Consider the following 13,507-nt stretch of genomic DNA (forward strand, 5'->3'; position numbering starts at 1 on the left):
GGGAAAAAACATTTTCGTCTCATTTAACACTTATCTGAATAAACAATAATTTAATAATACAAATCCCATTCTTTGACTTCCTATAATGTAAATAAACACGGAATTTTCTAATAAATCACAATACAGTAAGCAACAAACGACATAGACGGAGAAAGAAGGCCTATGATTAGACTCAAAAAGGTTGACATACAGAGAGTCGATTTCTAGATTGTGGTTCGTTCGTTCGTTCGTGGCCAAGTGTAAACATAAGCAATAAATGGAGGAATCTACAGGCTTATGTCAAGCTTTAGGAGTCCAATCACAGCGAAGCTCACATCAGTCTGATAATTTTGTAAGATGCGCTGTGATTGTACTCATTTTAGGTTGACATGGTCTGGGCGATCTCTAGAAAGTGTCTACTTCGGTAATGGATGCCGTAGTTTGAATTCAACTTCTGTTCTTAATTATGAAATATTTGTAAGTAAGTTTTAATAGATTCGAAACTCATTTTTTATTTGAAAGAGCTTACTTTTTTGAAAAATTAAAAGACGTTATATATGGCTAAAAACAGATAGTTGGTATATTGAAAATTTAGTGCTTGCTTCTTCAGTAAATAAAAAGCACTCGAAGTATTGTTTGTATTTTTTTTTTTTTTTTTTGAGAATCTAATATATATATGTTATTTCAATTAATGTTGAAAATGAAGCCAATGCAAATTTTTCTGTAAGATTTATAATTAGATAAAATTATTCGCTATAAAAATATATCATATAGGCGTAGAAGAATGGGCAAATGAGAAAAATAATCAATGGTTACTTTTCCCACACCATGTTATTTACATTCTTTCTCCTACTGTTGTTTTGAAATTATGTTGTATAAATTTCAATTTTCAACTAACTATATTGCCTACTCATATTATAATTTTAAGTATTTTACATAGATTTCAACATGTAAAAACATAGAATGATTAGTGAATGTAAGAAAAATAAAATGTATTAAGTACTTACATGAATGTCAGAAATGTTATTTATACTGTTTTATGTAATCCACTGGTAATCTAGAAATATATGCATGAATCTTAAACTCTCAAAAATTATTTAGGAATCCAAAACATGGAAGATTTCTCAGTGGTCTGCTGTAAGAAACTGCTAGTCACAGCAGAAAATAGACCATTGATTATTCTCGAATAGTAAAGGCAGAAGGGGTTAGTGTTTCATGCTTTTCAAACAATTGTATCGTTTCCTCAGAGTCCCTGTTAGTGTCTTGTTTCTTCTCTAAGCATGAGAAAATCATTTAATCCGGCTTCTTGTATGTCTTTTAGATATGTTATAAAGATGCAAGAGCTGCAGTAAAAATTACTAGGATTATATTTGGCAAGAAATTGTCCCCAAATAATTTGCATGCTGAGACTTTCAGTGTAAATGAAACTAAAAATATCTGTCAAGTAGAATACAACAGTTCCTTTTCATTAATTAAGAAACATAATATTCTTTGAAGATAAAGAGCCTAATTTAAAGAAAAGTATTTATGCATAAAAATAGTATTAACAGTTATATCAGTAAAACCTCACTTCCTATTGTGCATATTCCTATTGATTTAGTGTATCAAAACTTTCAGAAGCCAAATGTGATTGAATTAATATCCATGGCACCTAATTTGTTCATTAAAAATGCTCATACAGATTGATTTGGGGACAGGAAGGTTTTTTAAGAATTCTCGTTATGGCGTTTTTGTGGGTGAAGATAATTTTTTTTTTTATGTTTGAAACAGAAACCCTTGCATTCCAGTGTGCTGAAGAAACTAAGCTCAAATGATGCTAGAAATAAGAGGTTTTAAAAAAGGTTCCTCAAAGTGTGAAATGTCACACATGTTTTTGAAAAGAACTGCTTAAGTTAAAGTACTATCAATTTCAAACTATTATGAAGTTTTCAGAAGAACTATCAGAATTTAGGGTGAATTCTAGTGAACGGTACGCGCCAAATTTTATAGATAAAGTCGCCAATATGGCAACTCCTCTACGCTTCCAATGTATGGCTTCCAATGTATGGCAACCCTGTTAAGAGAATGCGGTGATGTCGGTGACGATTCGGGGCTGTCATCGGGGGTGTAATGGGGGGGTGTCATCGGGGGTGTAATGGGGAGATATCGGGGGTGTAATTTTTAAACCAATCAGGTTCGAAATGACTTTGAATTTCAACCAATTAGGTCAAAATGCAGCGTTTAATTTCTGCTGCTCCTCAAGTCTTCTACCGAATTCTTTCTTTTCTCTCGTCGCTTTCTCAAGTGGTGGCAGCTTCTTCAGATTTCTTCTGCTTGTCTTCCCCAAGTCTTGTTAAGTATTTATTTTCTTACTCTTTTCGATTTTTCTTGTGGTGCAATATGGCTGGTATGAATGTTGGAAAAAATTGCATTTTTATTTTTGTTCATTTTTTAAAATTTAACACTGTTCAAATTGTGCAATTTTTAATTATTTTTATTTTCTGTAAATATTAATGAGAAACGTTAATTTTTCATTTTTATGATACTTCTTATACTAATTATTTTTAATTTTTATAAATACTTCTTTTTGTATACTTCATGACAAATTTTTATCCGCTGTAATGGACGCTGTAATCTTCAGAAAAAAATCTCTGAACACAATTCTTAAGATTACTGCGTCCGCTGGCTTTGGCGAGAAAAATTTGGCGCCAAATCGCCAAAAGGTACCGCTACCTAGAACTGTCCCAGAATTTACATGTTCTCCTGTCAGTGATTGAATTATTAAAGTATTGAGTATTAATTATTTGAGTAGTAATATAATAGCAACTCTTTTAATTATAAAAATAAAAAAAAAATTGCTGTGAAAAATATTAAAGCTTTTTATAATGTAATACTTCATTTTTGTCTGCTAGAATAATATAATCAGTTAATTAGTTAGTTAATAATTAATCAGTTAATATAATCAGTTAAGTGATATGGCATCTAATTTTAATCTATCTAATTTCTAAGAGAATAAAAACAAGGAATCCAAGTTTAAGAATTTTAGAAATTAGACTTCTTAAATGAAGGGGATGAGGACTTCCAAGTTGAGAAAGATTGACCTGCAAACAGGATATTGAAAATATTTATTTTTTCTGCCATGATACCGCCAAGTTTGGGGCCAAATTTTAAAGATAAAGTTACCAATATGGCAACCCCTCTACGCGTCCAATGTATGGCAACCCTGTGAAGAGAATGGGGTGATGTAATTATCAACTAATCAGGTATGAATTGACTTTGAATATCAACCAATTAGGTATAAGTGCAGCTTTTCGCGGGGAATTTCTAATTTCTACTGTTCCCCAAGTCTTGTAACGTATTTTTTTCTTACTTTCTTCGATTTCTCTTGTGGTGGCAGCTTTTCGTGGGGAATTTCAAGATTTTCTCTTCAGTTAATTGACGATTGGATTTATTCTGATTTCTTCTGCTCTCCAAGTCTTGTAAAGTATTTTTTTTCTTACTTTCTTCGATTTTTCTTGTGGTGTAAAATGGCTGGTATGAATGTGACAAATGAGGAATCCCTTAAATTGAGGGGTTTTTTCGATTTAGAACGTTTGGGAGCGAATGCGTGTGTTGAATGGTGCATGAAAATGGATTTAATTGCTGATGGAAGTGTGGTGAATGCGGGCAGGATATGGTATTAACAGAAAGGAAAGGTTTGTAGAAGGGAAGGGTATTATTGTAAATTAGCGAAATTCACATCGTTAAATCGGGTGAGTTAAAAAAAATTTGTATTGTTATTTTTTTGCATTTTTTAAAATTTAACATTGTTTAAATTGTGCTATTTTTAATTATTTCTAATTCTTATTTTTGTTCTTTTTGTATACTTCATGCTAAATTTTTCTCCTGCCATAGCCCCATTGACGCTGTAATCTTCAGAAAAAAATCTCTTGAAAATAGTCATAATATTGAGAAATACAATTCTGAAGATTACAGTGTCCGCGGGGCTTGGCGAGAAATCGTCAAATGGTACCCGTCTCTAGAACTGTACCAATACTTGTTATACATTTAATATAAATCCCTGCTTTAAAACATAAAGTTGTGTATATTTGGAATAATATGGTTGAATTCTTTTGAGATTTCTTGAGCAATTCTGATCTTTTTATGCCATCAAAATTTGATAACATTTTAGATATAATATGATAGTAGATGTTTATAGATAAATTGATATTTGTATGATAATATGAAAATTAATAACACTCTAATCAACTACTCTACAATAAGTTTTTTTTTTATCTTGGTTTTTAGATTTCTTTTCTTATTGTTAATAACATAAATTGTGAAAATATAACTATATATATATATATATAAAATAATTTTGACAGATGCGTATCCAAAAAAGATGACTCTTAGAATAAATCTCAATTTATTTTTCTATGGGAAGGCAAAGTTTGTACATGAGTTGAACTTAGAATGTGTTCATTTACAACAAAACATATGAGGAAACCGATTTTACTAAGTAAATCTAATAGAATTTCTTTGACACATGTTAATTTAAAAAATGGAATCATGATTAACTTTGAAAGGAATGAGTGGGTGTTTGTAATTATTATCCCTTTGTTTGTGGTGCGGGGAACACAGTCTTAGCAACTTTTTACATGCATGTTTGAAATAATTAATTGAAAATGTATAATTTACATCAGGAAATAAAAGAAAATTCTAGAAAAAAGTAATTAGGCTAATTTAAGATAAACATTAGGAAATTGAACTTGAGACTGTACTTTTTCGTAATGTTTATTTTTGTAAGAATTTGCAGTATTAATGTATGCAATATGTATTTCATTATAAAAATTGTTTCGTATTCCTGCATTCTATTAAGAGAATTAAATTCAGCTATTAAGAAGCTGAATTTTTTTCTAATGTATGTTTTTTATAGGTGATAAATATGTTGTTATTTGAAAAATCTTCTGTTCTTTAGCTTGATTTGATACAAACTAGTAGAAAATCTCTGCCATGTGCTTTATTTATTATTTTTTTTTTTTTTACACAATCTTTGCCATATCTTGTTACATTGTTTTGTGAATTTAAGCTCATTTATCATTAGCAGAAAACAAAACATACTAACTTCATATAGTACAAAATCCTACTTTAAAAGTTCTGAAATATGCTAATTAGCTAAAGATTATTTTAACTACAATTTTTAAAAATTAAATTTATCTTTAATTAAATTTGCTTATATTGCATTGTGGTAACCATCTTCGGCTTATCTTATATGCATTTTTTTAAAATTTAAACTAGATGATCACCATGAAAAATGAAATGTATTTACTTTAAAAGGTCAGAAGTGTACTTTACAAATACTGAAATATGCTAAGGTAATTTAAATATAAATAGAGTAGGATGGAGTAAAATGATCTTAAAGTTAGTTATTTTCAACTTTGTAGAGATCATACCAAAGGAGAGGGGAGATTTGTTTGACATTGTGCAGGTAGAAAAAAAGTGCAAAAATGACCACTTAAAAAAAGACAAGACTTAAGAATTAGATTGGTATAGAGCAGGAATGGCGAACCTTTAAGGATCAACGTGCCATTTTTTTCTAAAGAAATGTTTTATGAGGTATAGACTTGCCGTCAAAAAATTTTGACTTGTGATTATTGAAAAGATAATAAAACTAAATACTAACAACTGAAAACTTTTTATTTACTACGGAAAGGCCTAAGAAGTAGATAGGTATAGAGTATGCTGTATAATTAAAAAAATTTAAAAATAGCTCTTTTGTAGTGGATTTAATATTACAGAAGATACTAGCTTATCTGGTGGGAACTGAGTCCTTAGTAACTGATTTGAATGGTAGTAACTTGGTAATGAAACAGTATACTGTTTCTTTACCAAGATGTAGTTAAAAAAATAATCTTCTCTAAGCTATAACAATGTCTTTTTTCTCTTCTTCCTGTTTTTTTTTTTTTTTTTTTTTTTTTTTCCCTTTTTCTTTCTGTGAGCTTTATTTTATTATTATAAAAATTGATCTTGGTCAGTCTTTTAAAATGAAAAAAATAAATTTTTTGAACCATTAAAACCCATTACAAAGATTACATAAAAAAAAAAAAAAATGTTTAATTTGATGACCATAGGCAAATGGGAGCACTCGTGCCTTTTCCTGAATTTATGTATTTTGGGATACTAATTTCATCATGTATATAAATAAGAGGAGCACCAATTTGAATGGTCAGATCTCAGGTATTTCTTTAATTGCAAATTGTGGAAGAAAATAATATTTATATTTTTGTTCACCAGAGAGCTCGCCCAAAAAAAGAATAATTTTGCAATTCATACTTGGATAATGGATGACACAATAGCTTGAAACTTCTTCACCACATTTATACTAGAAAATATCACTTTTAATGAAAAAAATATTACTTTTAAGGGCTTCATTCTTAAAAAAATGTGAAATTTCTCTTACTTGCAATACATTTGACCAGCAGTGTATTTCATTGTACGCAAAGTATTGAGAGAAAACATCAATCAATTTAAGATACTTTGCATATCCTTGATGAATATGATAAGTATTTTTTTTTTGAATTATAATTTAATAAAGACACTTGCTCTGATATAAGAACCTCTTCAGATATTATTTCAAACTAGCCTTTTTTGACGACCATCTGGCGCATGGAGAATATTGACTGTATTTCGTTCCAATTCATTATGCATTACTTTATGTTTCGTTTTCTGAACACAATATCTTTAGGTACCAAATTGTTGCAGACATTACAGCCGTGTTATTTCAGAATCGGATTCTGTTTTGGTCGTTGCGTATGAAGTTCCATGCGATCATAGTGTTACTAATTTTGGCTTCATTTGTTTTCTAACATTTGTCGTACTGTAACTTCGCTTAGTTATTTCTCAAACACACTACTCAAGTAATAAACAAAATCATTTTCCGTGATATTGCAACAAAATGTATTGTTGAAAAGTAAATTAAAAAAAAATTATTTTCATCAAACCATTTTTTAAAAAAAAGTTGCTACTTATTGGGGGGGGGATTGCACGGTAAACAAATTGGTATCGTGGAAAAGAAAATTTTTATATTATTATTTTAAAATATTTCATAAATCAGTTTAACAAAATAATACTGTTGAGAGTTAGCAGGAAAATACCAAAATTTAACTAAATTTTGATGTTTTCATTTAGTTAAAATTTTTTAAAAAGCATTACTTGGTGCATATTCTAACCTGCCAAACAATATTTGTGCCAAATTTCGTTTCCCTTACGCAAACAATTTATCCTGTAGCATACCAACTCACACGTGCTCGTTCTCTTTTATTCTAAGTAGATATACATAATGCACTTCATTTATCTCTTATGAAAAGGGATTTTAATAGTTTAAAGGATGTGTTATTTCTTCTGCAACTATCAAATTTCTTTCAAGTGTTCTACGTGAAAAAAAAACGTTCTGAAACTATTTCTTTCTTCATTATTCAATTACTGTTACCTCATACTCTGCTTATATATATATATATATATATATATATATATATATATATATATATATATATATATATATATATATATATACATAAGCAGAGTATGCTATATATATATATATATATATATATATATATATATATATACTAGCCGCCTTTGGCGACCAGCCGGTTCGCCAATTTTAATGATCGTTTAAATTTTAATAATTAAATAGCTTGAACAGGAGTTTTAACCCCCTTCTGTGCCAAATTGCGATAACGCGCCAAAGCTGGCAATTTTTATTATGCACTATGATTGAACATCTGCTCCTTTGCTTTTGAACATTTCGCAAGGCCGTTGTTGGCGATTTTTAATAATTTGGCCAAGCAGGAGGTTAAACTCCGGTCGTACCATTAAATATTTTACGCAATTCCAACTTTAATAGATTCTTCAGCAAAATATTTTAAAACTTCAAATTTTGATAGTCATATAATTCACTCATAATATTATAAAGGCCTTCAGTCATAACTTGATATGTATCTGTCTAATTTTCTGTTACCTCTCGTAGAATTTATGCTTTAAATTAAAGTGTAAGTGATTAATCTGCAATTAATATAATAATATTTTTTACTGAAACAAAGCATTTTTTTAATAATATGATTACTGATAATAGAGTCACTGAGCGTTTAAACTTTATGGGCACTAAAGAATATCTTTCTTAATTTATGTAATATCTCAAGAATTTGTCAACAAAATTTTCTCAGATTCATCATGAACAGATCTATTAATTAACAATGTTTCATTTTAAATGCATCAAACACTAAGAAAATAAAATGAATCGTTTAAAATAATCGGTCGAAAACAGGTTTAAAAAAACTACTTAAAAACGATGTACTTAAAACTATAAGCATATACAAAAAAATATATAACTAACATAAATACAATTTAATTACAAAAGCATGCAACTAACCTAAAAATAATTTGAATCATTGAAAACAGGTTAAAAAAAAAACTACTTCAAAAACGATGTACTTAAAGCTATAAGCATATACAAAAAATATATAACTAACATAAATGCAATTTACTTACAAAAGCATGCAACTAACCTAAAAATAATTTAAATCATCCGTTGATAATGGTTGTCATGGCAACAATCAGAACGCAATGCGCATGCGTGAATTTTTCTACGCCAGTTGGGGTAACGCTATGCAGATTAGACATTTTAATTTCCTTTATTCTGTGTTATTTTAATTCAAAAGTACTTCAGAATGAATCTGAAACATGGATTAATTAACAATGTTTCATTTTAAATGCATCAAACATTAAGAAAATAAACAGAATCGTTTGAAATAATCCGCCGAAAAATGGTAACCCTAACCTCATTACTGTTGGGAGAAAAAAAAACTAAAGCTTACTCATTTGGCGGTGGGGAAAATGGAAGATTTTTTTTGGCGGAAAAGTTGGCGGTGGGGAAAATGGAAGATTTTTCTGGCGGGAAAGTTAGTTTTTAATTAATAATTAAAATTTCAAAAAAAAGGGACCCCATGTGCACATTCCCGACCTCTAAGGTATACATGTACCAAATTTGATAGCTGTATGTCAAATGACCTGGCCTGTAGAGCGCCAACACACACACACACACACACACACACATTGAGCTTTATTATAAGTATAGATATATATATATATAGTTCAAATTCAAAATCGTTAATAAAATACTTTTTACTCATCCATTCAAGTTCAAATACATTTTTTTTAATCTTGTAGTGGATGACACTTGATGTTAATACAGTTTTTTTCCAAATATTAATTAATTAAATTTGTCCAGTAATTTCTATTTGATCGCCAAATTGTCGTCAAGCTCTAAGATTACTGACGCGACACCCGATCATAAATAATATAAGATATATATAAATAATATAAGAAAATAAGTAGGAATTCAATTAAAAAATTTTTACCACTTAATATTGTAATTCTGTCATATGTATATACATATTTATATTAATTGTAATTATTTAATAAACAGTAACTAAAATAATTTTTTTGTTGTTGACCTAAGTAGGAATTGACTTTAATTTTATATATATATATATTACTTGTTTTCTTCTTTGTGTGTGCGTTTGCGTGTGTGTATGTGTGTGTGCGTGTGTATGTAACTAAATTAAACTCTGCTATTTTTCAGGAATATCTTGACAAAATGTAATTCTACAACGATTTCCTTTACTTTAGCTTAAAATTCAATAGTTTAACATTTACATTAATTGAATTAAATGCATAACCTAATTTTAACATATTTAGAACGAATTTTTAGTAAAATATTCTGTGTGGCATTAACTTCTTGATGAAAGATTCGATTGATTTTTTTTTTTTTTTTTTCATATTTATACACAAACATTTATAACTAAGACGTGAAAGTACTGTATGTTTTATCTATAAAACACATTATAATAAATAAGTAGCATAATACGTCGGGTGTTAAAAATATATTGCAGAGTGCTTTATATACACAATATATATTATAATAAATTGTAATACGTTGTTGAAATATTTTTAAATTTTGTAGTCTTGTAATTTTGAACGTTTAACTTCAGGTGCAAAGATTAATAATATTTATCTTTTTTAGGTTATGGAACCAACGAATAGAACAAAAATATTGCCTATAAATCATCAAGATTAAATATATGAACAATAGTAGTTTAACAATTCCTTCTTGCTTAGGGTTAAATATATGCGGTTAACTCTCTACTTTTCAGCAAGGCCTTGCTATCTCATCCACTCAATGATTGAGAACAGAAGTTATGTTATATATGCAAAGAAAGCAAGTAATTCTCTGAAAAATTAAAAAATATATATATTCTATCGATTTTTGTAAAATATATATCATGCACAATATCAGCATATCTGATAGATACTTCTGCTTAACTTCACAGATACTTATGTTTTAACATGATGAAAACTTTTAATCAGATCTAACTTGTGTTGCAAAAGATTTTCTAAAAAGCATGCTTTAGCGAGGCATATTCTAACACATGTGAAAGAAAAGCCTATCTGTGAATCATACTATATTAAATATTTTCTACTCAAAGCACTCAAATTTGGAATATATGCATGCTTACGAAAGAATTCTGCAAAATGTGTACTAAAGTCTTTTCTACGCAGGAAAATATAATGCCACAAATCTCGAAGCGTATTAAAGAGAAACCATTTGTTTGTAATGTGTGCGATAAAGTATTTTCTCTCAAAGGAACTTTAAAGACACATTTAAGGACGCATACGAAAGAAAGTCCGTATATTTGTGGGGTTTGCAGTAAAGCTTTTTCTCACGAAAGAAATTTACAGGTACATTTAAAGGTACATTATCTGCATACCGCAGATAATCCGTATGCTTGTAATGTGTGCGATAAAGTATTCTCTCACAAAGGAAATTTAAAGACACATTTAAGGACGCATACGAAAGAGAAACCGTATGTTTGTGTTTGCAATAAAGCGTTTTCTTTATTGGGAACTTTAAAGAGTCATTTAAGGACGCATACGAAAGAGAAACCGTATGTTTGTGAGATTTGCAGTAAAGCGTTTTCTGAGCCAGGAGTTTTAAAGAAACATTTAAGAACGCATACCAAAGAGAAACCGTATGCTTGTGAGGTTTGCAATAAAGCGTTTTCTCTACGAGGATATTTAAAGACACATTTGAGGACGCATACGAAAGAGAAACCGTATGTTTGTGAGATTTGCAGTAAAGCGTTTTCTGAGCCAGGAGTTTTAAAGAAACATTTAAGAACGCATACCAAAGAGAAACCGCATATTTGTGAGATTTGCAATAAAGCGTTTTCTCACAAATTTAGTTTAAAGATACATTTACTGACGCATACGAAAGAGAAACCGTATGTTTGTGAGATATGCAATAAAGCGTTTTCTCACAAAAATAGTTTAAAGATACATTTGAGGACGCATACGAATGAGAAACCATATGTTTGTGAGCTTTGCAGTAAAGCGTTTTCTGAGCCATCAAATTTAAAGAGACATTTAAGGACGCATACGAAAAAGAAACGATATGTTTGTGAGGTTTGCAGTGAAGCGTTTTCTCTACGAGGACATTTAAAGACACATTTAAGGACGCATACGAAAGATAATCCATATGCTTATAATGTGTGCGATAAAGTATTTTCGCACAAATAATACAAAGTAATAATTGATACTGTGTAGTAATTTAAATAAATTTCCCATTAAATTTGTGCCTGTTTTAAATAGTTATTTAATTTATGGATTTTTTTTATGAACGTTTCAATCTAATTATCTTAACTTCCTTTTGACCAACACTCATGGTTTTATGTATTTTTTATTTTATTTCAATTAATGTTCATGCAATTTCAATGTTGAATTTATATATTCATGTATAATAATTTAATTTACAATCCATAAGTAATTTTAAATAATGCTAACAAAAAGAAATATTGATTTTTTTGTTTTTAATAATTTTTAAAGGATTTTTAATTTTAAAATTATTAAAACAGAAATTCAGTGAACAAAAAGAGAAAATAATTGCTGTAACTTCTAAATATTCAAAATTCTCATGAAATGAATATTGACTAGTAGAATATAGAAATAGTAGTTTCTGTTTCATACCAGTCATTAAAAGAATTAACTAAAATTTACCCAGACATCTTACACTGAACAAAAAGAGAAAATAATTGCTGTAACTTCTAAATATTCAAAATTCTCATAAAATAAATATTGACTAGTAGAATATAGAAATAGTAGTTTCTGTTCCATACCAATCATTGAAAGAATTAACTAAAATTTATACAAACATCCTACACTGTTTAACGGATTTATTACTTTTCAATTTTGCTTCATAATGAAGTAAGTGTGTGCACTATAAGACATAATTATTATTGAATTTTTTAAAAAATTGAGCTTTTTTTATAAAATTTAGTTGATAGTGCATTCATATATTGAGTGTTTAGTTTTTTTCCTTAGTCTTTTGAAAATTTTCTTAACATCGAAGAAATTATTTCTGAATATTATATTTATTTTTATATAACACTATTTTATTATTACGAAAGTTACTGAAATATGTCAGTAGTAGTAAAAATAATGCTTTTATAAGTTATCTTGCTAAATAATCTTTTGAACAATTATCAAAAAAGAAATCGCATACTATCCAAAAAATGATCCAAATAATTTTAAGCAAATAATATAGAAATCCTTAACTATTCTATATTGGTATATCTTTAAACTGAATCATTGGCCCTCTTAATTGAAATAAAGCTCTTCCTTGAGGCTACAGCTTATGTATTAAAATCATTTTTAATAAAATTAAAAATATATGATAAATTTTTCTTATATAAAAGATATTATAATTTCAATAAATTACATCAAAGCCATTTCTCAAAAGAATCAGTGGTATTCTTTAAATCAGATATTATAGTATTTTCACATTGGTACTCAAGAAATAATCTTATTATAACAACGAAATCAATAACTTCTTTCATAATATAACATTCAGAATATTTGGAATTCTAAAATATGATAGATTTTATTAAAATGATTTTATCTCAATCACAATGTCTCTGATCACAATGTATTCTTAAAGGCGAAATAAAGGTCTTATTTGCAATTCTAAAAAATTTATCTGAAAACGATTTCTTTCATTTGGGCAATTGTGTTTTTTTGTATTCAAACAGAATTACGTTTACTGAAATTTAGAACGAAAGTCTGTAAAGGGAGTGAAATGGACAAATAAACCCATTCATCATCATAAAAATTCTTAAAAAGAGCATTTCCAAGAAGTTGAAGATTTTAAGTCAGGTAGTGAATCGGATTAAAACGAAGTCTTCGAATGCCAATTAAACCCTCAAGGGATCATCTTTCTTTTCCTGTCCTCAACAATATCTATATAAATAGTTTTAAGAAGAAAATTTCATCAAACTGAAATAGCAAAAAATTTTACTGCGGATCACTTTCTAAATTTCAGTATATCACAATGCCAAATTAAATTTTCGAAGAATTCCGCACAAAATATGTTTTAAAAGTGAAACATTGTAAAGGCAATCTAAATAATATTTAATTATAGATTTGATATATTTATTTTAAATTATGGAACAACAAA

The 13,507-nt window shown here is 28.5% G+C and overlaps 1 protein-coding gene across 2 annotated transcripts; it reads left to right on the forward strand.

The window, feature by feature from the left end:
* The first annotated feature begins 354 nt into the window (after nt 1–354).
* On the forward strand, nt 355–11,630 carry LOC129976619 (zinc finger protein OZF-like). Of its 2 annotated transcripts, none has more exons than XM_056090269.1 (2): nt 355–456; nt 10,022–11,630. In XM_056090269.1, exon 2 carries the CDS (start codon nt 10,507–10,509, stop codon nt 11,572–11,574), a length of 1,068 nt encoding a protein of 355 aa, XP_055946244.1. In that variant the 5' UTR covers nt 355–456; nt 10,022–10,506; the 3' UTR covers nt 11,575–11,630. The 2 variants fall into 2 exon arrangements, with proteins under 2 accessions (XP_055946244.1, XP_055946245.1); XM_056090270.1 differs by lacking the exon at nt 355–456 and adding an exon at nt 3,553–3,710.
* Nucleotides 11,631–13,507: the final 1,877 nt, after the last annotated feature.

This window comes from Argiope bruennichi, chromosome 7, assembly GCF_947563725.1.
Source record: "Argiope bruennichi chromosome 7, qqArgBrue1.1, whole genome shotgun sequence".
NCBI lineage: Eukaryota > Metazoa > Arthropoda > Arachnida > Araneae > Araneidae > Argiope > Argiope bruennichi.